This window comes from Takifugu rubripes, chromosome 20, assembly GCF_901000725.2.
Source record: "Takifugu rubripes chromosome 20, fTakRub1.2, whole genome shotgun sequence".
Classification (NCBI taxonomy): Eukaryota; Metazoa; Chordata; class Actinopteri; order Tetraodontiformes; family Tetraodontidae; genus Takifugu; species Takifugu rubripes.
In genome coordinates this window covers 4,199,196-4,222,851 of record NC_042304.1, presented here as the reverse complement: position 1 = coordinate 4,222,851, position 23,656 = coordinate 4,199,196, and the positions used below count along the sequence as shown (strand labels likewise).

The window sequence follows — 23,656 nt, the reverse complement described above, 5'->3', positions numbered from 1 at the left end:
AAACTGCTGGATATTACATTCTCATCTATACCCAACCATTGCCCATTATAAATCTGTACTTGAATGCCTCTTGAAACTATAGTAATGGTACTAGATGGCAGTGGGGCAGAACAAGGATGGCGCCTGTCTGAGAATGAGGGAGGGCTTTCCAGGCCAGGGAAGTTGAGCTGCGTTGGGAACGCGTGATCGGGAATCACGTCCGTTAGAAATACAGCTGATTAGACGGAGCTCCAAGTTGTCAGAACTGTATACAAAAGACACAGAAAGGCAAAGCTGCAAATGAAACACTATCCATATGGGAATACGTGCCGCTGGGAACTCTAGAGTCCCTCTGTGTGAAGTACAATGCAGCTGCTCCAACAGGCTTCGCTGCATCAGAAAGACCTCCGTCTCAAGCTTCCTCGCTGACTTCTGATATTTAGGCAGGCGAGATGACCAGCATGCCACAGGCTAGGTTGAAACCAGTTGTTTCTCTGGGGGGGGGGTTGGTTTCACTGAAAGGCAGACAGGCCTGACAGCACTCTCACTCCTAAATGAATGCAAAGCTGCTGCCTCAGCAGGACATACCTTCAGCTGAAGCATGTAATCCAAGGAGGGTTGGGTAACTCTGGAAGAGCTTCTCTTCTTCTATGATTTATAGATGTGATGGCAGTCAGCTGTGTAGCACTTGGCCTCACTCCCCCATCCCGAAACATATTTAGCACGGGACCAATCCAGCTTTTTCCCCCCCACATGCTCCTGCAGGTGCAACATGAAAAGGTCAAACAGCATTTTATTCCGTATCCATCGTTAACCGGTGTAACCTGCCAGGATTCCACGATTCCTCCCAACACCTTTCCATTGTTAAACCAGCTGGTAAATTATTACCTGAGCTCCATTTAAATCAACAAATCAAAGCATCACTTGCCTGGAGCTCAGGCAACACCCTCAAAAGTCTCCTTCTATTCGTGGCTCACAGATATCTCCATGTATCTCACCATATCCAGAAGACATTCCCATTCAGCTGGTAATACTAAATTCAAAGTGTTAGGAAGTTCAATAAAAAGGGTTTCCTTGTTGGACTTAAAAGAAATAAAAACTCAATCTGTGTCATCTGCTGAGTGGGTTTTCTGGTGCGTTCTCTGGAAGGTCTCCTGTCCTGATTGCATGTTATCATCATGTCGTCACACACGCAGAGGGTCAGGGTGGAGATCATCTCCACACATGTACATGTCCTCCCAGCCCTCTATATGGTGTTTGTTCAGCTGGAGAGAGGATCCTCCTCTGCTCTGGAAGTGGAATTCCAAAGTTTTACTGTAACCTTTTCAGTGTTGAACAGATGTTGCGTTTGAGGCAGGGGCTTTGGGATCAGATTTGAGGGCCTATGTAATTTCACAACATGGCTGCCGTTCCCACAGGTGCTCCATGCGAGAGCCCCGCTTAATTGTTTTGATTTCGCCTCTCCACTTCCTAAAAAAGGAGCCCGGGTTCTCTCTCTCGTTTCTCTTTCTGTCGTGGTTTGGTTGTTTTTTGCGAACGCCGGGACCCCGCACAAACGACAGGAAGTATACTGTTTCCACAGCGAACCCTGCTAGGCTCCACAATCGGTGATAACAGCTCCGTCGCAGTCGAGGTCATTTATTATCTCCACCGCGCAGACTTCACAGCGTCGTTTTTTTAGGATGAATTCCACTCTCGTTGGTGGGAAATGTAATTGTATAGCGTGGCGTTCACGCTGAGTTTGCAGCGCTGCGAGCGGGTACGAGCTGTGTCCAGATAAAATTTGTTCCTGGGATTTGTAAAGGCAGGTTTCCTGTGGTCTACTTTTTTGTCTGCTGAGAACAGCCATCTGCTGGAATGGGGACAGCAGCAGAAGCAGCCCGACCGGATGCAGTTTTGCACAGGTGGTCTCTTGTGTGGAGCCACCCAAAGTGGCTGGAGAGCACAGACCCACAACTCTGAGCAGGGAAGGAAAACAGACCTCAGTCCATGGAGAAAAAACACCCGTGTAGATTAAGACACAAAGCTTCTCTGCTACATGCTTAGAAGCACAGGCCTGTAGCTCAGGGCTGGATAATTGATGTGTGGTGTGTTTCATTTCCTGTCAGGTGAGCTGTTGACGCATTTGAATGATGTTTGCCTTTTGCTTTTTATTTGCTTTGGGAACTGGTCTGTTTTCACGTGTCACTCGTGTTGACGTTTACACTGATCTGTAGTTGTTTTTATTGTCATCCATCATTTGTGTTTATTTCTCAGAGGGAGGGATTGAAATATAGTCATATATTTTGACTGTTTGCCTTGTCAACCAACTAAAAAGTATTTGTAGAACATGCTTTAGGAACTGCTTTATATCATATAAAAGAGCATTTTTGTTTAATAGTAAATACTAATAAAACTAGCACAGTGTCACTATAGATATTCAGTTATTATCCATTAAAGTGTAGCAAGGTTGCAGTGTAGTAAATTAAAGCTATAAATAATAATAGCTATAAATGAATTAAAGCTGTAGTGAATGAAAGCTATTCAGTAGTAATGGAAACGCTGCTGAAGATGCTCCTGCTTTAGGAAAATAGAGATTGGCCTACATTCCCTCAGACCTGCGTAAAACTGCCACCGCACACCCGACCGACGTGTGCTGAGGATGCCATGCCACTGGATGCACCCACTAATTTTACATCGTGACATAACAACACGACCCATCATTAGCAAAATGCTGCTGCGGCACTTTTGGAGGGAGTAGAGTTGAGCGCACAGTCGGGGCGTGAGAACAGATCCAAAGCAAGACCAAGACAGAGCAAAGGACTGGTCGCTGGTGCATTTAGAGGTGGGGGAAACACACAAAATAGTACAAAATCTAGAGGGCATAGCTGCTCTTTAGGTTCAGTTTTATAGCCACAAAGAATATTTGCTCTTTCAGCATGACGGCGTCTGCAGCGATATGACCAGTGACCTCATGATTTCAATTCTTATTGGCATCCGGTACTCAGGCCAGCCATTCATGGAGCACTTACACGAGACGAGCCTCCAGGCGCAGCAGGCTCTTTAATAGTCAGGCCCGCACTTTCCCCCCAAAGTGCTCACCAAGGATTGTTTCTTTATATGTTCTCAGTGAGCCCCTCCACCCCCTCTGTGTTAGAGCTACTTTCAGAGCACGTGAGCCTGTCAGAGGCCTAAATCTGGCACCTGCAAAGTTGTGGCAAAGACAATCACTTTAGGGGACACAGAGAGCGAGCAAGCCAGAGATGTCTGTGTCCACTTTTGCAACATATGGAGGAATTTCTCGGAGGAGCAGAAAAGCAAAATTGCCCCTAATGAAAAACAACCCCTGTGCTCTCCAGCTAGCATACTCTCGGGGGAATCGGTTAAGCTAAAAATGAAAGTATTAAATTATATCCTGTTGCAATCAACTCATAATGTTTTTCTGTCTTTTTTTCATGTCCCTGCTGACCTGCTGATTCCTTTTCATCATTTATAGGTAAGTACCAACAGAATTTAGCTACAGTACATCTGGAACCAATGCATCCGTAATTCTAATCAAAATGCACTGAAACGGGCTTGCTGCTTTAGTTTGTTGTGCCCAGCATCCACAGAGGACTCGTGGTTCTGTGCAGGGCTGGTCATTAGATGTCCCTCCACAGCTGAATCAGAGCTCCTTCTCCATATGTGCCCACTTCCACAGAGACAGGGGCGTTCCAATAATATACATACCCAGCATTCATTGGAGTTCACATGCCGCAGGGACGCCACAGTGCGCCACGCCCAGCTGAAGCCCCTTTATTTGCTTTTACACATCCTGTAAAAGGGTTTTGCTGCTGCCGTTGCGCTCAGTACAAAATGACTGACGGTTAATGATCGAGTGTGTGTGCTGTGGGATGTCTGCATTCGTGACGGAGTTTAATCACTCCGCATAATTGATGCCTTCAATGCTGATGTGCTAACAAGTAAACATGGTGGAGGCTCACTCACTCCACACACACACACACACACACTGGCAGACAAACAACAGTTTAGCAATTTAGCACAATCACCTCCAACAGTGTACATCTGTGTTGTTGCGTAGCAGCAGTGTCCTGCGTCAGAGACGCTAACAATAGAAAGATACATGTGTTACGGTTCCAACGTGTCTGTGAAGGTCATGAATAGTTTAGTTAGGGTAGAAGGACGCTCAGTGCTGAGCTGTCGCAGGGAAAGTACAGGGAAAGTGTAGCTTCCTTCCACGTTCCTTACACATCTGGGTAGTTTGGGGTATTTTTTTTATAGGTTGTTGTCTTGGATTTTATATATTTGATAAATCCAAATGACTACAGTGTAATGACTCTGTCCTCTGGTTTCTGCCCTTAAATATCGCCACTCGCCTCAGTTTATCTGTTTTGGGGTTTATTTGGATAGAGAATTAAAATCCATCCCGTCCATTTTTTCACTACGTAGGTTCTTTTTTTTTGCCAGCCGAGAGTGTGTGTCAGCCAGGTCTTCAGTTTCCCATCAGGGATGTGGGAGTGATGGCCGAGGCCCGGCTCCGCCCGGGCCCGTCGGCTCAGCGCTGCCCCTCCCTCGTCAGGGCCTCACCACAGACACACGCAAGCACGAGAAACTGACCTCAGTCATTTGTCAGTTAAACAGAGGTTTCGCAATTGTCCAGCACATAAATTTGCCTTCGTCGTCACTTTCCAAACCACACCTTCCTCTGTGTCTGAGTTCAGGCTTTTCTTTCAGCCCATGTGGATTTCTCCCCCTTCTCGGTCTGTCTGTTCGGCTTATTTTGCCTTGTGCGAGCAGGGAGCGATGCCAGTAAAGTCTGAGGCTCGCGTAGCCTCGTGTTTACGCAGAAATCTGTGAAGAGAAAACCTTCTGGGATTTATATAACCGTCTCTGTAGCCTCCTGTCCCTCGTGTTCCAAAGCCACCGACAAAGGTGAGAGGTTTACATGCGCGCATACACGTGTGCCTCATCTCAGAGCGGTTGGGTGTTTCCACAACCTTTGTGGGTGTCTGTGACCGGGACTGAAGTGCCCTCTGACCCCACAGCACACTGAATAACAAGCAAATGAATGAAAGGCTGCACGCAATGCTGGCGGGGCCTCCTCTGAGGTCTGGCTTGTGTTTATGGTTAAGGTGATAGCGACGGCAGACACAAGGCGAGGGTCACGTCAGGCCGGTCACTCAGCACTGCTTTAAATGCCTTTTAAACCACGTGCAGATATCAGCGTTTAGAACTCTTAAAGTCCGACACAGCTGTCAGGTAATCGGGGGATTAGGGTGGATTTGTTATCTGCAGTTGTGTATATGGAGGCAGATGCTTTAGTGTCGGTACCGTCGGTGAGAAAACATCTGTAAAGAATAACAGTCCCTGCTATTGTGCACGTTTCCTCCTGGCTGTTATTCCTATGGTTTGTGCTTGTGACTCTCCATATCAGCCGATCTCAGGGATTTTATTTACTTGAGTCTGCGTTGATGGTTTTATTCATGAATTTGGACATTTGGGCGTGCGTGTGGTGCGTGACATGAAATACCCCCCCATCCCCGTTGTTTTGCTGCTGCGTGCACGTGCTGTGAGGCTTTGGAATGACATCATGTCTGTGATGTGGAGCCAGCATGATGCCCGCTTCTGTATATGAGTGACATGCAGGAACAAATGGCTCGCTGAAGCGTGTTGGTCCGGCTGATATGTGGGCCGGTGAAAGATTAATCTCCTCTGCTGCTCTTGTTTGTCTTGGCTTTGACCTCATGGAAAGGTAAATTCTGTGTCATGTGACCTCTCATCCTGCCTGACTACAGAGGGAAAACACTTTTGTCTGACCTTTTTGCAACGCAGCCATTAATACCAGCAGGCTATCATTTTAGGTTTTTTCTCCTTAATTTGGATTTCATGGTTTTTAACAGACAGGAACGCTACTTTGAACAGAGCCAGAAAAGTTGTTCTCTGTTTAACGCTCTCGTAAACAGTCGCCGCCTCTCTTCAGGTGCCAGCCAGAGGAGAATGACGACCGAACAAAAGGAGGAGGTCACAGAGCGCACATTTTTGTTGTAAGGGTAATAGACCGGGCGCACCTGGAGGGTATGGAGACCCGGAGACGGCTTTTTTTCAGCCGGGACCAGCCCAGACGCACCCCTTCCTCCTCCGCTGAGGCAGGGCATGGGCGCGTGTGCGAGCACTTCAAAGGTCTGGTAAAAGCAGGGACTTGGGCCAGGCTCAGTGGGGGAGCCATTACCGCCCAATAGGAATCAGCTGTGACCTCAAAGACTGTTAAATGATGGGATGTGAGAGGGTGTGCTCAAGCCCCCAAAAGGCCTCTGTGGAGAATCAGGGGGAGAGGGCTGTAAAATGAACTGCATGCTGATTTAAATGCTGAAGGAATGTGAAGTGTACTGAAGGGAATTGGCTGTTTTCTTGCTTAAGAGTGGTTTGCTGTGGTTTACTTGTAATACAACACAGAGTTCTGCTTAAATCTCCTCTCTTCAATCTGTTAAATGTCTTTATTTTGATAAGGATAAGTGGAAATGGAATAAGTGAGTGTTTACTGATGTGAGCTGACCTCCCAATCTGTGTGCAGACCTAATAATGAGGTGGCTGCAGGTCAAGAGGTAAAAGGTTGCTGTATTCAGAGTGACCCCACTGAAAACGAAACCAGTGTTTGCTCAGCACGCGAGACACACCGGCCAAGGCTGAACAGGCAGGCATTGTTACAATATTACAAGGAAGTGGTGCTGAAGCAAAGAGAGTTATGCCATTTAATATAATAAAATCAATTGGATTTTTTACATTTTGCTCACAAGGTAAATGGATGGGGATGGTTTTATATTGCTGAGTGTTATTGTCTGCATTTTAATTTGTCCTCTGTCACGTTTAGCAGAGCCCGGGATGACGAACATGACCTAAAACATTTAATTCCAGGTCAAAGAACAAATCAGGAAGGTCAAATCCACTTGAAACCAGAATCTACGCTTGAATTTAATTTCAAAACCACCACTGAGTCGCTGTGTAGTCCACAGCACGTGATATTTACCAGCCTGTTCTTAAGCCATTACGTTCTAAATCTGCTTTCACTGCTTTTGCCTTTTTTCATCCTGTTTATTACGCCCTCCGACACAAGCGTTTTAACGATACACTCATATAAATGTGCTGTGTCGAAACTGCCCGCTGAGCGTTGTGCTATAAAACACACCACAGACGCTCGCGCACGTGCTGTGAAATGTTTTACAGTGAAATATTTGCAAATGTGCCATCCATCATTCGGCCCCGCTAAGCCAAAGAGATCCTCTCGCTGGCGTTGTGCCGCTCCCGCAGTGCCACTCTGGAGGCCTGAAAATGGAAAGTGTTTCAAAGTCCCCGCGCCGCGCCGTTCAACTTTGGAGTGGTAATTTGAAGCAGCTGAGAAAACTGGCTGGAGCAGGCGGCCCTCCTTCCGCAAGTTTGGTCCATCTTCCAGAGGATTTCAGTGTTGGGAGATGTGGCGTGTGCATGATTTCAAATAATACCCAAATAATTCCCAGTCACATTTGTTTCAGTGTGCTTGTGTGTGTGTGCATGTGTGTGTGTGTGTGTGCTGTGAAGTCTACAGTAAAGAGAGGAAAGCTGTGCGCATACCTGTATGATGATGTGGGTTTAAGGGTTTTTTTCCTCCCATGGTTTTGAACTCTTTATTCTTTTTTTAATATTTCCCTGGTGTGCTGTTGCGTCTTCGTGGGGCAGTAGAGGGCGATGCTGATGATCGTCTCTCCTCTCCCACCGTGCGTTCAGAGGTTGGGCATTTATTGGTGTTCAGTATTGGAAGCTGCGATATCTGACGGGATTCCTCCTCTCCTGCTTCACCTCCTGGCTCACACACAGACTTTGGAACGCCAGGATCAGATCCAGACCCCGAGGGCAGAAGGAGTCTCCCGCTGTACGCGTAGGATTTATTTTCTTGCATTGCCAATTTGTGACAACATTTTATCCCCAAGGCGGAAAATAAAAGCAAATTCAACCAATTAGAGGTCTCTGGCAGCTGGGTTTCTTGATTAAATGAGAACTTTAATGGTGTAGAAATAAAGGAATAAATCCTGCATTTTGAAAATGTCGTCCGTGTTGCTTTAAGTAGACCTGAGTGTGATTTCTCCGCCAGGTATTTTAATAAAGGGTGTTGTAGGACAGCCAAACACTGGTTTGATTACAGCGTTGTGGTCCTTTGTGGTGGTACCTGCAGGCAAAGGAACCCAGGACCAGGCTCTAACAATGGCCCATTTAGCCCCCCCCCATTGGCCCCCTGGTTCCCAAAACCACATTCCAAGCGGAGGTCACAAGGCCCACCTGCTATCCCACATCAAAGTAGCTCCAGGTGAGGCGAGGGAGAGCCCGGCTGAGAAGGTGTGGTGGCAGGAAGGAGTTTGACTTTCTTGCTCTTAAATCATGTCCACAGTTAACCTATGAGGTCATCTTTTATCCTGTGGAGTCACGTCGACAGACAGAGTCAGCACTTCAGTCTGGAAGTTTTCCGTGGAAAATATGAGGATATTGTTTCATTTTTCACATTGGTTTTTCCACCTTGTGGAATAAAACCTGTGTACACATCAGGTTATAATCACTCGTGGACAATATAAAAAGAGATACATTTTGCAGGAGAATCACCCTCCTCCTCCACATTTACTCTGTTAAATATAGTTTCTGCCTCGTGGCTGAACATATTAAACCCAAACTCTGTGCTGCATTCAGGAACCATTTTGCATACGGTATTATTAAATTATCAAAGAGAAGGCATTACATCTGCGCTGTTGTGTTCCTGCTGAATAGAAGCAGAAGGCTGGTGTGTGTACAGCATCTGCTTACTTTCTTACACATGTTCCTGCTCATCCGTCCTCAAGTTTGCCTTTCAACAACCCAGGTTTACCTCGGGAGGAACATCTCAGCGGGTCTGCAGGCTTCCGCCTCGCACCTCCCCTGGATGTCAACAGTCCGGCGCCCCACCTGCTCTCAGTGGGTCATCGGCAGCCGTATCACCGCGATCAGCCGGGAGGATGATGTTTGCTCAGAGCGGATTACCCGGGGAGACGGGTATTATTGTCCGCCTGCTGGCTTGGGGAATGTAGTCTTTGTGCTTTAATAATCAGACGGGACTTTCTCCAGCGGGACGAGGCTGGCACTTCAGTGGGAACCAACAAAGTCCAGTTTTCCTGGATGGTGCAGATCATTTAATCTTTTGATGAACATGTTGACTGCTGTCCTGTTCAGGTGAGCAGTGTTTATCTATTTGCTCCATAGAGGCTGTAATTTACCAATACGCTGATGAAGATGTGTCTTTGATGATACAGCACAGTGTTAAATCAGACTCAAGTACGGTAGAAGTGATTTTCTTCCTTTAAAATCACATAAATTTTGCGAAGCACCACCTCTGCCATTCCTCCACAGCCTCCTCCATCCTACGCCGGGGGCTCACCGCTCATTGTTGTCGCAGCGCTTTAGATTAACACTCCCGTTTGTCCTATAGAGCACCGTAAACAGATTAGCGGCAGCCCGAGTGGAGGCCTGGCCGGACCATCTGTACCCAGCACTGTGAGTGGAAGGGGATGGTGGTGGTGGGGGTGGTGTCAGCAGATGTTCCACTGGAGCAGTAGGTCATCCTGGCAGCAGAGGGACAGTAAAGACATGAGGCGGAGGTGGTTTAGGCAGGCATACTGGCTGATTTCCCAGCTCTGTCATGGTTCTAGCGTGTTGGCTGGCATTTACATCCAGAGCTACTGTAGCATTGATTCTAACTGTGCTGGATTTTAGGTGAACGTCTTCTTTTTCTGCATGTTTGTCAGATACATCTATGTTGGGGAGGAAAAGGTGTGTTTGAGTCTGTAACTACAGGGAAGCCACTTGTGTAGCTGTTGAACAAGAGAGGTTTGTAGGCATCACTTTCTTTGCTACAGGGCTGGTAGTCTGAGCTCCACTCCACAAGTTCTCCTTATCAAAGTGTGAGCTGATCGCAGGCAACTGTGATTAGGTTTTCCCAGGGTGCAGGCAAATTGTAGGTGTGTGTGAGGGGGTTTGAGTTTGCCCCCGTCTGGGCCAACGCTTCCTAAATTACAAGGTACAGATGCGGTGATGATGCACCCTTTCATCCCGTCGTCCTGGCCTGCAGGGCTGCTGGCAAGACTGAATACCTGGTCTGTGAGGGGGGAGAACACCTCTCCAGATTAAGAGGTGAACTGATTGGGTGCTAAACTTTTGGGGGATTAATGGCAGATTTGATCTCAGCTGTTTTCACACTTTTCGTTATATTGGTGAGCGTTCAAAGCAGACGTCCTCAGCCAGCTCTGCTAGTTGGGTGTTAAACTTCCTCTCCAGCATGTTTTTTCTTCTCACCTGAGACCATGTGGCTCATTTACCCCAGGTTGGCCGTGTTGTTGAGCCTGGAAGTGAGAGGAAGGGAACGCTGAGGTCACCGAGGTGACTGAGGGCTGACGTGTTTTCTTTGGCTTTGCTTGGAGGGTTCAGCTGACTGTGGCTCCCCGTATAAGTGTTTCCCCATTTGGATGGCCCTCGCTGTGAAAACCTGTGTAATGGCCTGTCACTATCACGTCTGCAGACTCCAACTCTCTGGAAAGGAGAAGCGGAGTGTTTTTAATCTGAGGGGAAACCAGGAACATTCTCTGAAGTCTGCGTCCTAGTTGTTGTTGGTGTTGCCGTTGATGTCAGATGGTTGTTATTCTTGGTTTGGTTTGCCGGAGACACTGAGGGAGTCCCAGCAAGGCCAGCAGTTCATGTCCCAGCAGGGGGGCAGAGGTCTGACAAACCGTGTCAGAGGGCTCATATCTGTCAACACATCACTGGTTACTCATTTATCTCACGGCAGGACCGCATAACGACCCACTCTGATGGCTCTGTCCGCAGGGGAACCTGAAACATGCACGCCCGTTGTTTACAAGAGGAAACAAGACTCTCATACAGCAACGACCGACATTGTTTTGTTTTCTCTCTCTCTCTCTCTCTCTCTCTGTCTCTCTCTCTCTCTCTCTCTCTGTAAGCAAATAAGCAAAGACTCATTGAGCTGGTCAATGAGTGCCTGTTTCCCCAAGTTTAATAATTTTGCTGTCTTTATTTAATTTTATAGCATTTGTTTAATCTCTAGCCAACAATAAGCAAAAACTCCTTTATAGTAGAATTTAAAAAAAGAGAAATTGTGATCAAATCTGAGGTGTTGCATTTCTGTAAATCTCCTCTCAGAGCAGCAGACGTTATACAGAGGCTGCTCTGGGGTCAGCGGGGTCACCACATGCCGCTCTGGTGTGTATTATGGAAAACATCAAGTCATCTAACTGATAAACAGCCCACCTCTCCTGGGGGTTGCCTCCGTGGTAGCGTGGTTCTTGGAAAGGTCACAAAATGCTCAGTTGTCATGCTAGCAGAAAAGTCCAACAATATGTGCAACATAAAGCAGTGTTTTCTGCTGCGCCTCCACCTCGCCGCCATTAGAGGCTGAGTTATTGTTTTTTTGCGTCAAACCGAATAAAGTTAACTCCTGGCTCAACAACAAAGCAAACACGGTGTGCTCAACCAAAGCTCCTTTCTGGCAAAGGCTGGGGTGAGAGTGTTTTTACTAAAGCTGCCGGGTCAAGTACGAGCCAAGCAACATCTGCCAGGTAGGAAAGAACCAAAACAAAGACTCCGAGAGTGTAATTCATTTTATTTTATGCGTTTGTTTTTTTCCGACCACATACCAACATATATCACTTACTGCTGAGTAATGTCTGCAGGTATGTTCAGGATTTAACATCCAAACAAGCTAAACACGTAGGGCGCTGCTTCTTATCCACATGCCTGGCCTGGCACACAAGCGACGCTCTCTGCAACATGAGGTGATTGGGGCAGGTGATGTTTACCTGATCTGAGTATCGGGTTGCAGTAAAGCCTATTGTTAAGCTGCAGGTAATAGCATTAGCTCAGATCATCCCGCTTTTCTCTATTTTGTGCTCTATAATCAGGTTGGTGGCTCATCAATGGAGCTCACATTCACGATTGTGTGTAATTCGCCTGTCCTGGTGACCCGTGACGTCAGGTGGCGCACTGATTTGATGCTGACATTACTTGAAATCTTTGCAAAGTTTCCACATTTGTCTTTGAAGTTTCATCATTTCCCTGCTCTTTGGTCCCTCAATGTCGCCTGATCTGGTCTGTGTCTCTCTGACAGCGGAGTCGAACCTGGATGTGGAGAGTAAGCGGACGGTTCATTACCAAACTCCCTGGCACAGGCAGAGGAACATTTTCCAGCTCTCCACGAGGCCAGCATGTGTGGAAGAGCTCTACGGGCAAGCCAACTTCAGCCTGTGGGCCCTGGATCAAGGTGGGCCCCCCTGCTGTTACAGAGCTGATTGTTACTCTGCTCCTGGCTTTCTCAATCATCATGCCTTCTTTTTTTTTTTAAGTTATTTTGAATAGCTATCGTTTTAATCAGAATCCTCAAAAATACAGCCTTGTTAGAGTCATTCTGCCACCTAGTGGTCACTTAGTATAACCACACCAAATTATTAAAAGCTGCAAGTAATTATTCAGATTGTTTTTCTAAAACATAGTTAACTGAGAAGTTAAGTTATCTCAGCAGCATTGTCATATCCTCTATATTGGCCTTGGTCATTATGATTTCCAATCTGTTTTGACCAGGAATTACTTAACAAAAAAGCTCTTTCATATATGACTGAAGGTGACATGCAAGTGTTTGAACATGTTAAGAGAGATCTCCTCGGGCTGCATGTGGCAGTAGATCATCACAGTTTGTGGTCTGTATTTATAGATCACCAGAGGAGACGGTCTGGCTGCAGGGAGCGAAGAGTAACCATCTCAGCGTTACCCCCAATGCCCCTGTACCCCCCTGCGCACATCAGTCAGAGAGGCATAAATCTGGCAACGGTGAGACAACAATAAATGCCTAAAACAGCCTCTTCTCTGGAGCTTTGAGGACATTTGAGGAATCAAACTTCAAACAGTCAGCACCTTTGCCTCTTTATTAAAACAATATATTTAGGAGTGCTTTGACGAATAAAATGAACCTTTTTTGGGGCTTCTTCTTTTAATTACGGTCATTTTTTTTCTATCTATATTAACTATTAACTCATCATATCAATATCAAGTGCATAAAAACCTCCCATCAACACCTCATTGCCGCCAGAAACACCTTAAATTTATTAATGAATCAAACATGTCACCACCCACATTCCCCCCCGTGATATTGTTTATGTTTTGTTGAATATCTCCATCTATGTTTGTGTCATTTGTGTCCTTTTTTTTGTTTTTGTCCTGTAATTCAGTTCGAATCCACCCGCTCCTCCTCCCCTACCGAATGTTGCCGCTTCTCTCCCTGGAGCAGAAAGGTAGTGGTCCCTCCTCGTCCCCCCTCCTGCCTCCCCCAGCTCCCTCCCTCTTGTTGTTATGCAACCGCTCACCTGTTCTTCTCTGTCTGACTCCTGATTTACATAACAGACCTTTTGTGGAAGGCATGCCCACTTCTTGTAGCGTCCTCCCGGTGCTGCTCTGTGTTTGCCGTGAAACTGAGACCAAACTAAGGTGTTTTTTTTTAGGCCACACTAACGTGCGATGCATTCGTGCGCTCAGGCCGTTACCGTGAGTGTGCACTATGTGAGGAATGTGTGTGAGCCACAGTCAGTCAGGGTTTCTTTAATGAGAGGGTTCATGTCTGGGAGTGTGTGATTACCCATGATTCCTCTGTGCTGTGGTCTCCTGGCTGCACCCGTCCTGGTGAGAGCCGTCAGCCGTGTGTTTCTCTTTATTTTCCAGCAAATATATGCAGTCTGAACAAGAAACGGGCCAATAAAAGGGGCAGCACTGAACTCTGACCTCCTTTTCCCTCTCATCCCACATGTGTCAATGCTTTTCCCAAATCCTGATTCTTTGCACTCATCTGCACTTATTTTCCCTCAGATGTTCCTAAACTGGATTTTTAGTCTCAAAGCAAACCAGCTGTTAATGTTCTCACTTTACTTTTCCTTCTGTATGTGGTGCATCGTAAGGAGCAGCTGTCAGGCTGAATACTCAGAACTCTTTTTTAAACAGTCAAATCCCCGTGTGCACTTGTATTTGACCTGTAACAGCAACAGCGCAGTGCAGAGGACAAATGTAGGTTTGTGTTTATTCTCATTGATTTTTAATTTCAAATTTTTAAAGGGCTCTTCAAGTGTTTCCTGGTAGGTGGCTTCTACTTGACCACAGTCTATTTATTTACATGGTACCTTTTTACAGACTCCAGTCTGGGGTGCTTTCTTACAGCAGCACATACTAGTAGGGGGAAAGTTTCCAAGGAAACTGGGTTCTTTTGTGGCCGATCGTTTTGTCTCATTGGTCCGTTGGGAACAGAGAGCACAAAGAGTCCGGAGACTGCTTTAATGGGGGTGGGAGGTTTTTGGGGCTGCAGAGGTGGGAACCAGTTTAGCCTGAGACTCACTCCCAGTTTCACATGTAACTCTCAGCAGGAGGCTGAAGGTAAGAATTCAGTAGCTTAGGATCATTTCTCATGGAGGTGAAGGTGATGGGAGAGGAGGAGGCCCGTGGAAAACAGGATGTTCTGCAGAGTTTGGGTGAAGACGGCTGTGCAGTAATACTGAAGCTGCTCTGAAGTATTTCCTCTCACATATTTCCACGCTCTCTTTATTGTGCTGGAGAGCAGCTCTGGCTGCCACAGATTGTCAGAACATGAGCTAAGAGTTTCCAGACCTGCTTGTTGTCACTGGAAATGACTGTTTGTCGCTGGCTGGCTGCGCTATGTGGTTGTCTTAGTTGGAAGCTGTATTTATTCCAGTAAATGGTTCACCGGTCTGACCTCCTTTCACTGCGGGCCTGGAAACACGCTTTCTCTGGTGCATGAGTCTACTGACCCCATCCTTTGACTTTATTCTCGTGCTTCCTGTTTTCTACTAAAACATGCTCTTTATTGCATTACTGACTGGCTGTTCCGTGATGAAACTCAGCTCCTAGAGGGAAGACTTTCCGCATTTTTGCTCGGAGTATCGCTCAGATACGATCAGTACAACTCCACATCCTTTTTAGCGGCTGAGTTATTTACATTTATTGTTCTCAGGTGATGTAGTCTAACCTCAACCCACCTAACCATGCGAATATTCATCTGTTGCAGGCCGTGCCCTCTGACCCCGACACTGACGGGGTGGCTTTAGGTCATCGGTCTAAGTTTCCCATTCCTAACATCCCCTCCACCCTGGACAAGCAGACTAACTGGTCTAGAGCCCTACCGCTGCCCACCCCAGAGGAGAGAATGAAAAGCAGTTCCCACGTCATCAACTCATGTGTCATCCCTATTAATGTGACTGGTAAACTCAGAGCTTTTTTTTAAATTCATCCGATGGTGCCTACAATTAAGCCCGACTGATTAGTTTAGCTTTAAATTCGTCACAACCTTCACAGTTTTGTCTGGGCTGCAGAGGCAGAAACCTCAAAATGAAATTAGAATATTCATTATTTCATGTTTCCCGTGTTTAGGCTTATTTTTAAAACCTTTCTTGTTGTCATATTTGAATTATCGCCAACCTCTTGGCTGTTATCCTGGTTAATTAACAATAAACTGTGTTTGCCCCAGACATTTTAGAGGAAAGCACTGTTAAACAGTGAATAGTTCTCATTTTAAATCTAATCAGATCATTTTATTTTTAAAATATAAATGTAATATTTACCTGATTATTTCATTAGCAGCATAAAGTGATTTTTTTACATTACAATACTCACTGACTGAATTGATATTTTTGATTGATTGATCAAAAAATCATTTTAATAGATTAAAGTGCATTTGAATTTGATTTAAAATTCCAATATTGAAACAACTCCTGCTGCTGGTGTTCAGCCTTCTCTTCTGTTGTCGTTGTGCTAAATTAAATTAAGTAGACCAGAGTTTTAGTTAAAGTGTAAGTAAACCATGAGGGTCGAAGCGTTGCCTAATCGAGCTCCTCAAGTTATGAAAACAAATAACTGTACTCATGATATTTACTGATGGTTTTCATGCTAACACATCCCTGCAGACCTAACGAGTGGCACTCCTTTTAACAACTGCTTCCTTCAGTACAGCGTTCCTGCTTTGGCAATAAATCCAAAATTCGGACCATTCTCACACATTAAAAGCATTAATGTCACCATCCCACGATGGACTGGATTCTCAAGTCACGCGTTCTGGCCCATTAACTTTCTCATGCTTCAAAGCCTCGTGCATGCGATTGCAAGGCGAGATGCCGTGACGAGAATGCTAATTACTTTTGTCCGAGTGGCTGAAAAGGGGCTGCCTGATGTTAATGTGCCCTCGCTCGCAGGGAATCAAAAGAAGAGTTGTACACTAAGTGCTGGCTGAGTCAGAGACAGTTTGAGGAAGAGATGCACATTGTAAGCAAAGTTCAGCCATCGCCATGGCGCCGAAAGCCTGAGCAGTGCTCACATGACAGATATAATCCATAGTGAGAGGGAGACAGATAACAAGGTCGGAACACAACTGAGCTGCAGCAGGAAGCAGGATCCCCTCAATGGGCACCATTACTTTTACTGCACTTCCTAATCTGTTCAGCCCAGTTTTTACTCCGTCCTCCATCCCTGCCAGCGGTTTTGTGCGGAAGTGTCAAACTTTAAAGCAGCCCAGCTTCGCTCCTCTTTCTGGACGAGGCAGCGGCGTGGCGGCTAAAGGAGCCATGGCGCCGCTGCTGCAGTTGCCTCTCAACAAAGATTCCTCACATGTCGCGTCTCCGTTGCAGGGCTTGGCTTTGACAGAGATGCCAGTGTGCGCTGCTCGCTCGTTCACTCGCAGTCCGTGCTTCAGAGGAGGAGGAAACTGAGGAGACGGAGGACGGTCGCCGGCATTCCCAGACAGGTGCAGCACGAATTAGGTGAGCGACTGACACATATAAAGTAGAGCCATGTGTAGCTTTAACTGCTGCTGAAGCAGGAGTCATGCTTGTCTCATGTGCTGCGTGTCTCACATTTTAACCTGAAATGACGTCCCTTTGTGCCCTCGGAGAGACGTTGCTTCATTCGTGGTCCAATTATCCAGCGCAGTTTGTCAGTTCAGTTGCAAGCAGAATCCAACCTGACAAATCAGCCTCCTAATATGAAAGGAGGTATATTTTCAGGCCCGCTTTATTCTGCACTTTAAGATATTTTGGGGCCAATAGATGCTTTTATTAGACCACAAAAGAGATGAGAGAGAAGAGAGAGAGGACATGAGAAGCGATAAAAGTTCCGAAGTGCACTTGAGCCCGAAGCAGCGCACGCCGTGTGGATTATTGCAATTATTAGTCTTCGTCTGAAATGATGAAGCGGCACAAAATAAGGAAATATTCAAGTGTAAAAGTCAGTTATAGGTGTTGATTCTTTCAACATTCCTGTGGACGCAGCAGCTGCCGGATCAGGTGTCTCCAGACTGTTGTATATACAATCATTGTTGATTGAAGATTGCTTTCAGTCTGTGTTCCAACACGCTTATCCGCTTTGTGCAGTGAACCGAAGTTAGACGGAACTGCTGGAAGGAACACGTGGACGTGAGGAATAATTGTGTCCTTGTGTCTTTTTGCAGACTCTGACGACTCTCCCGGTTCCAGAGATCGAACCGTGATCGTTCACAACAGTGCTGAAATCACTCCTTCCAGCGAGGAACTGGCTCACCATATTAACACGAGGGACTCAGGTTGCCAGACGGAAGACTATTTGATCTCAGGGGCGCCCTCGAGAAGGAGGATTCGAACCCAGAGAGGCCACGGGGTCTCCCTCTCTTTGTCCCACTCAGCTGGAAACATTTCCTGTTTGACGGACAGCGCTGAAATCATGTTCACCACCTCGATGGACGCACGCCTGCGTTCCCGCAGTCTGCCCAGAGACGGGAACTGGATGGTTCACAGCGGGCACAACGACAGTGACGACGATGTGATGTCCCACTTTGGCGCGGCCAATTTCCTGCCCGGCCCAGGAGAGCTGATTATGAAAGATGGAGACGAAAGCGCGTACGAGCAGGCCGCAGCTGAGCACCAGCTCGGCCTGAAGTACCAGCAGCTCTCAGAGAGTCCAGAGTGCAGCTGGATGGAGAGGACCAGGTCCCAGCTGCCCAGGAAGGCTGACATGGGCAGCTGTGAGATCTCATCCAGTTCAGACACCTTCAGCAGTCCCGTCCATTCCGTGTCAGCCGCTGGTGTGCTTGGAGGACAGATGGACCATAAGGACGACCACCAGTCGTCCAGCGGGAACTGGAGCGGGAGCAGCTCCACTTGCCCCTCACAGACCTCCGAAACAATCCCACCGGCAGCATCTCCGCAGCTGACGGGCTCCTCACACTGCGACTCTGAGCTCTCCCTGAACACCACCACACACGCCAACGATGACCAGACCAACTTCGCTCTGGACCAGTACCAGGGCCTCAGGTCTCAGCGAGCAGGTTCCTTTTCCTCCACAGCCATGGACATTTTAGAGGAGGCGGGGGCCATCACTCCCAGTGAGGCTGAATGGGGCTACACCCATCCAGACCCCCCGCACTCACAGGATTTCAGCCCCGAGCCAAGCAGGGAGGCCGAGGGCAGCCTCGGGTGCCCCAGTTATGCCAGCATGGCCACGTGCGAAAGCAGCTACTCCGACAAACCGCCGTCAGAGAAAGCCGACACGGTCTCGCACTACTCTGTGGACACCGAAGGCTACTACACCTCCATGCACTTCGACTGCGGTCTGAAAGGCAGCAGAAGTTTCACCTACAACTATGCAGACTCCGGCTCAGACTGTGGCCTCTCTGAGCTGAGTGGTCACATGACTCTGGGGAGACGCTGCCTCTCTTTAAGGAAACCAAAGGCGAAGCCGTGTCCGCCTAGGAGGAGTTCATCCTTAAGAAAATTATGCAGTGAGGGAAACGTCCCTGACAAGAAAGAACCAAAGATCTCATGCGGGCAACAACCTCCAGCCAGAGAGAAGAGGGCGCAGACGGTTTTGTCCGGCTCTTCGGGTCACTTAGAAAAGCCATTATCAGAAAGAGAGGCCTGGGGGGTCGAGGGCTCCGCTGAACTGCCAGATTTAGGCGTTTTCAGCTCTACGGATGCTCATTCTTTTAAAGATGAAGGGATCGTGCAGTCAGACTACGCAGACTTGTGGCTTTTAAATGATTTAAAGTCCAGCGACCCCTACCGGTCTCTGTCCAACTCCAGCACGGCCACCGGCACCACCGTCATCGAGTGCATCAAGTCGCAGGAAAGCTCTGAGTCTCAGACCTCTGGGTCCAGAGCCACCACCCCCTCGCTCCCATCAGTGGACGGTGACTTCAAGCTCCCGTCTCCCGAGAAACTGGGAGGCCTGGCCAGCCCCTCCAGCGGCTACTCCAGCCAGTCAGAAACCCCCACGTCATCGTTTCCCTCCGCGTTCTTTCCTGGACCGCTGTCGCCATCCAGTGGGAAGCGGAAGCCGAAGGTTCCAGAGAGGAAGTCGTCTCTGTCGTCCCTGTCCCTGCAGCCCCTCTCCTCCACCACAAACAGAGACCTGGAGCTGCCCGTAATCCCTCCCTCCCACCTCGACTTAAGTGCTCTTCATACGGTTTCAGCCCAGAGAAGCCAGACCCAGAACAAGCCAAACCCTCCGGTTTCCCCAAAACCATTTGTGCCACCTAACCCTCAAGTCTTTAGCGCCCACTCCATGACCATCACACCCACCGTGCTGCACTCAGTGCAGCTGCGCTCCATCAGCCAGGAGCAGAATGGAAGCCATGAAGACAAAACAACCTCCAGGCTCAAATGTCTCCCTGCAAACAGTTTTTCTAGCAGCACATCATTTGAGCTGAAGAGCCCCCTGTCGCACAAGTCCCTCCCGTCCTCCAGGGGCTCCTGCGACTCCATGTTTACATCAAATGAAGAGCTGGCAAATGGAGAAGCAGGAAGTCGGAGCGAGAGGTGGAGGCATGAGGATGGAGACGCTCCTTCAGAGGACGCCTCTGCAGTTAGACTGCTGTCAGGTCCAGCAGACAGGAGCCAAACTCCAGACAACTGCGCCGGGCCAGTGGACGCACCGGTCAGTTCTGGAGACGAGCAGCAGCACGCGGAGAGCTCCGACACCCAAGAGGAAACGGAGGAGGAAAGGTGCCAGATAGAACCAGTTCAGCATAGTTCCCCCAAGAGGTTCAACGCTGTGGACGGCGGCTCCTTAGAATCCCTGCAGAACCATTCAGTCAGTACCGACGATGACTCCTCGGGGGTTTCGACCCAAAGCGTCTCTCAGGACAGCAAGGAGGAGTCCACAGCAGACGCCGACGATTACTACGGCAGAGGTGGTATTTCCTAGCGTGCTGAATAAAAGCCGCCCCCGACGTGCGCTCGCTTTACTGATTTGTGCGTCTCTGCAGACTCGACCCCCAGCGATTCAGCAGCGTCCCTGCTGGGTGATGAGTCCAGGCCAGAGGAAGACAGCGCGTTCCTGTCGCCCGCCAAAGCTCGCACCACGGAAGATCTGTTCGCTATGATTCACAGGTGAGCCGCCGAGAACTCGGGCACGTAAATGAGGTTCTTCAGGCGCCTCCGTTCTTGTTTAGTGAGCGCAGATTGTGAATTCGTAATCTTCAGGTCGAAAAGGAAAGTTTTGGGCAGGAAGGACTCCGCTGAACTGATTGTGAAAAACCGCCTCAACGCCACGTCTGGGGGCACCCCGCCCGGCAGCGCGGCGAGCTCCCCCGTCTCGGGACTGTCCCCCGCCCCTGCCGTGACCCCGCCAGGATCGCAGAGAGTCACCGGGCCCATCTACCGCAGCGCAAAGAGGTCCAGCACCTCCAGCGAGGAGTTCAAGCTGCTGCTGCTGAAAAAGGGCAGCCGCTCGGACTCCAGTTACCGCATGTCCGCCACGGAGATCCTCCGGAGTCCCGTCACTCCGAAACTCCCTGGAGATTCCCCGACGGAATCCCCCAGGCCCCCCGACGAGCCCGCCTCCCCGCTCCAGTGTCTGTCCGCCCCAGATCAGATCCACAGCCCCTACCCCAGAGCCAACACCGAAGGCCTCTCCCCCAAATCCTTCAGCACGTCCGCCTCTTCGAGGCAGGGCCGGTCCCGAATCCCCCCGCCGGCCAACAGCAGCCGCTACAGCATGCGCAGCAGACTGTTCTCCGCCCCCATGCAGGCGATCTCCGAGGGCGAGACAGAGAACTCCGACGGGAGCCCCCACGATGACCGCTCCTCACTGGACTCCATGTAGCACAGAACAAGGTCTTTAGGAGCCAAACAGGTTCTCCTCTGTGGCGTGATGATGGGGGGGGCTGTTGCTAACGTAGTCGTATTCATCACTCTTCATAGATGTTTCCTGGAGGAGAAACTTTCTAATGAAATGAAGCGCTAGTAAGAAGAACGGAGAGTTCCATACTGTGCAAAAGTATAACGGATGAATGAATTAACGTTATTTTAACGCAGAAACGTTTGTTTGGTTGATGGCACATGCACGGGGTCCGACTGTTTCCTCCCCTCGGCCCTACAACGGAACATAAATGTGGAATCCTGACTGTTTGGATCCGAAGATGAGATTTAGAAATGATTTTGTTTGTCCGCATGTTGTAAAAATAGAGACATATACTGGATTTACTGTATTCTGTGAATACTGCTGCAGCAGATTGGTTTTAACCCCCCCCCCCCAGAGTGAACAATAGCTGTGGGGTGAAATCATTACAAATATCTTTTTTAAAAAATTCTCATGCAATAAAAGTGTCAGAGTCTGGTTTTAACTAGAGAAGAAGGAAGCAGACGTTACAGTGTCGGATAAAAATAAAGTAATCACAATGTGGGAGGAGGCGGGGCCACTTAAAGGGGCCCAGCAGTCGACGGGGTGGTTTCGGTTCGCTGGCCGTCGCACGTTTATGAATTGTGTTGAGAGGCGAGCGGAAAGTGTCGAGAGGATGGGATTGGCCTTACGTGTAAATGTCTGGTGGCGTCCGGAGGGTTTCAGGAGCTGAAATCACTCCCAGCTCCCTGAACGGACGGGGAACCTGCGGAATGAACACCTTCGGAAATATGCAACCTACAGTTTTTTGTTGTCATTTTTTACTGGGACGCTCTCCTTCTGACGACGTTTCTCCACGTTATTCACACACTGGCTGCAGAGACCAGCAGGTAAAGCAACCTGTCGATGCTCATTGTTTTCCTAAACGGAACTAAGCTACAGATGGAGTGATGGTCGTGACCCTGGGCCCTTCAGACACTGTGCAGCATGTCAAACGTAGCCTCTCTGTCATGCAGGAGACTTCCCTATAACCCTGGAGCCCTGAGCAGTCGTACACACTTTTATATGAAATAACAGCGACTTCATTTTGTTTGTTTTCTCAAACTTTTCCACAGCTAACAGATGTTCTAATCCCCGGGACGTGGGGAATAGGATCACTGCGTCTTTTCATGCTTTGTTTTGTCTTTTTCCATGCACAGACAGAAATTGATATTAGATATCGACAGGATTGGAGCGTTTCTGAACGATATCAGCGGCGGGTGCACGCTCACGCCTGGGTGGGGGTCACACAGTCTGTGCAGCCATTCTTTTTCAGACGCATGTCCCATCCCCAAACCACGGCTGTTTGGTAAAGGGACAGAAGCAGCCGAATTACCGTCTGGAGCGGAGCAGGTTTGACCGCTCAGGGCTTCCATAACATAAATATCACTTGATTTATGGCCTTAATGAGACTCCATTTTAATGCAAAGTCATTTAACTGGGTACACAATGCGTTTTATCTGTGAACCTTCATTCCAACTCTTTGACCTGTTTCTTCTTTTTTTTTTTTTTTGCACTGATTAGGTGATGTTTGTGAAGTCATTGATCTCATACTGTACCTGCAGTTATTTATAGACCTTTACATGGAGCTGTTTCCTTGAACAACTATCAGAGTATTTTAGTACTTTATGAGCAGAGTAGCTGCTTCTGCCAAAGGCTAGACGACGCATATTAGAGGCATCCAACTGTTTACTTGAGTGAAACATTCTTGAAACTATAAAAATCAGTGCTAAAAAGTACAGCAACCCTTGTGGTACTGGAGGCATTTTTCATTTTAGATGAACTTTGCTATAAACGCAGTAGGTGTCAGCTTTCTGTGTTTTTTTTGTATAAACCTGTAAATACAACGTCCTTTGGAACCGTCTCAAAGGGGGTTGAATTGTTTCTTATGTATAAAAAAAAAGTTTTCAAAGTTTACATTAATTTCAAACCTTTGTATATTTTTGAGCTGTGGAACACTTGGTCTTGTATTTATTTTTTAGTAAGCGATGTGGAAATCCCATAGTAAATCCTATCAACATGCTAGCACGACAGGCTGCTTAGCAACCGTGTATAAGAAAAGCAAAATAAATGTGACTGCTCTAAAAATGGTGATCCTTTCTTTTTGGCCGCATTTCTCAAATCCTTCAGAGATGTGCACAATCTGGTCCCGTTGAAGAATCTTTAAACACCTTTGCTATATGTTTTTTTGCAGGTAAACCCCGACTACCTGGTGCGTTTTAAGCAGTGTAGTTTATTTGTGCTAAAACATTTCACCTTGCAGCATTTCTGGATCAAATATGGCTCCCACAATCTAAACACAGCCTTCACTTTCTCTAGTTGTGGTGGTCAAAAAGTGCAATTACAGTAGAGACACTAAACTTCAGCTGAAAATGCTACTTTCTGTGGCAGCGTAAACAAAAACCTACCACATTGATGTCGGGTTTCAGCTGGCATAATTAAAGAGGGGCGGCAGGGGGCGACA

General features: G+C 47.9%; 1 protein-coding gene across 5 annotated transcripts in view; it reads left to right on the top strand.

The window, feature by feature from the left end:
- nhsa (Nance-Horan syndrome a (congenital cataracts and dental anomalies)) overlaps positions 1-23,280 on the top strand; it is a 41,874-nt gene extending 18,594 nt beyond the window's left edge. The window contains exons 1-9 of one of the 5 annotated variants that reach the window (XM_029828176.1): positions 1,211-2,087; positions 12,128-12,280; positions 12,728-12,843; positions 13,242-13,304; positions 15,080-15,272; positions 16,692-16,823; positions 17,510-20,224; positions 20,300-20,423; positions 20,517-23,280. In XM_029828176.1, coding sequence (XP_029684036.1) covers positions 2,060-2,087; positions 12,128-12,280; positions 12,728-12,843; positions 13,242-13,304; positions 15,080-15,272; positions 16,692-16,823; positions 17,510-20,224; positions 20,300-20,423; positions 20,517-21,138 — 4,146 coding nt within the window. In that variant the 5' untranslated portion in view covers positions 1,211-2,059 and the 3' untranslated portion in view covers positions 21,139-23,280. Of the gene's footprint in view, positions 1-1,210; positions 2,088-12,127; positions 12,281-12,727; positions 12,844-13,241; positions 13,305-13,408; positions 14,431-15,079; positions 15,273-16,691; positions 16,824-17,509; positions 20,225-20,299; positions 20,424-20,516 lie in introns of those variants that run through there. The other 4 variants (XM_029828174.1, XM_029828175.1, XM_029828178.1 and 1 more) reach the window with 4 other exon arrangements.
- Positions 23,281-23,656: the final 376 nt, after the last annotated feature.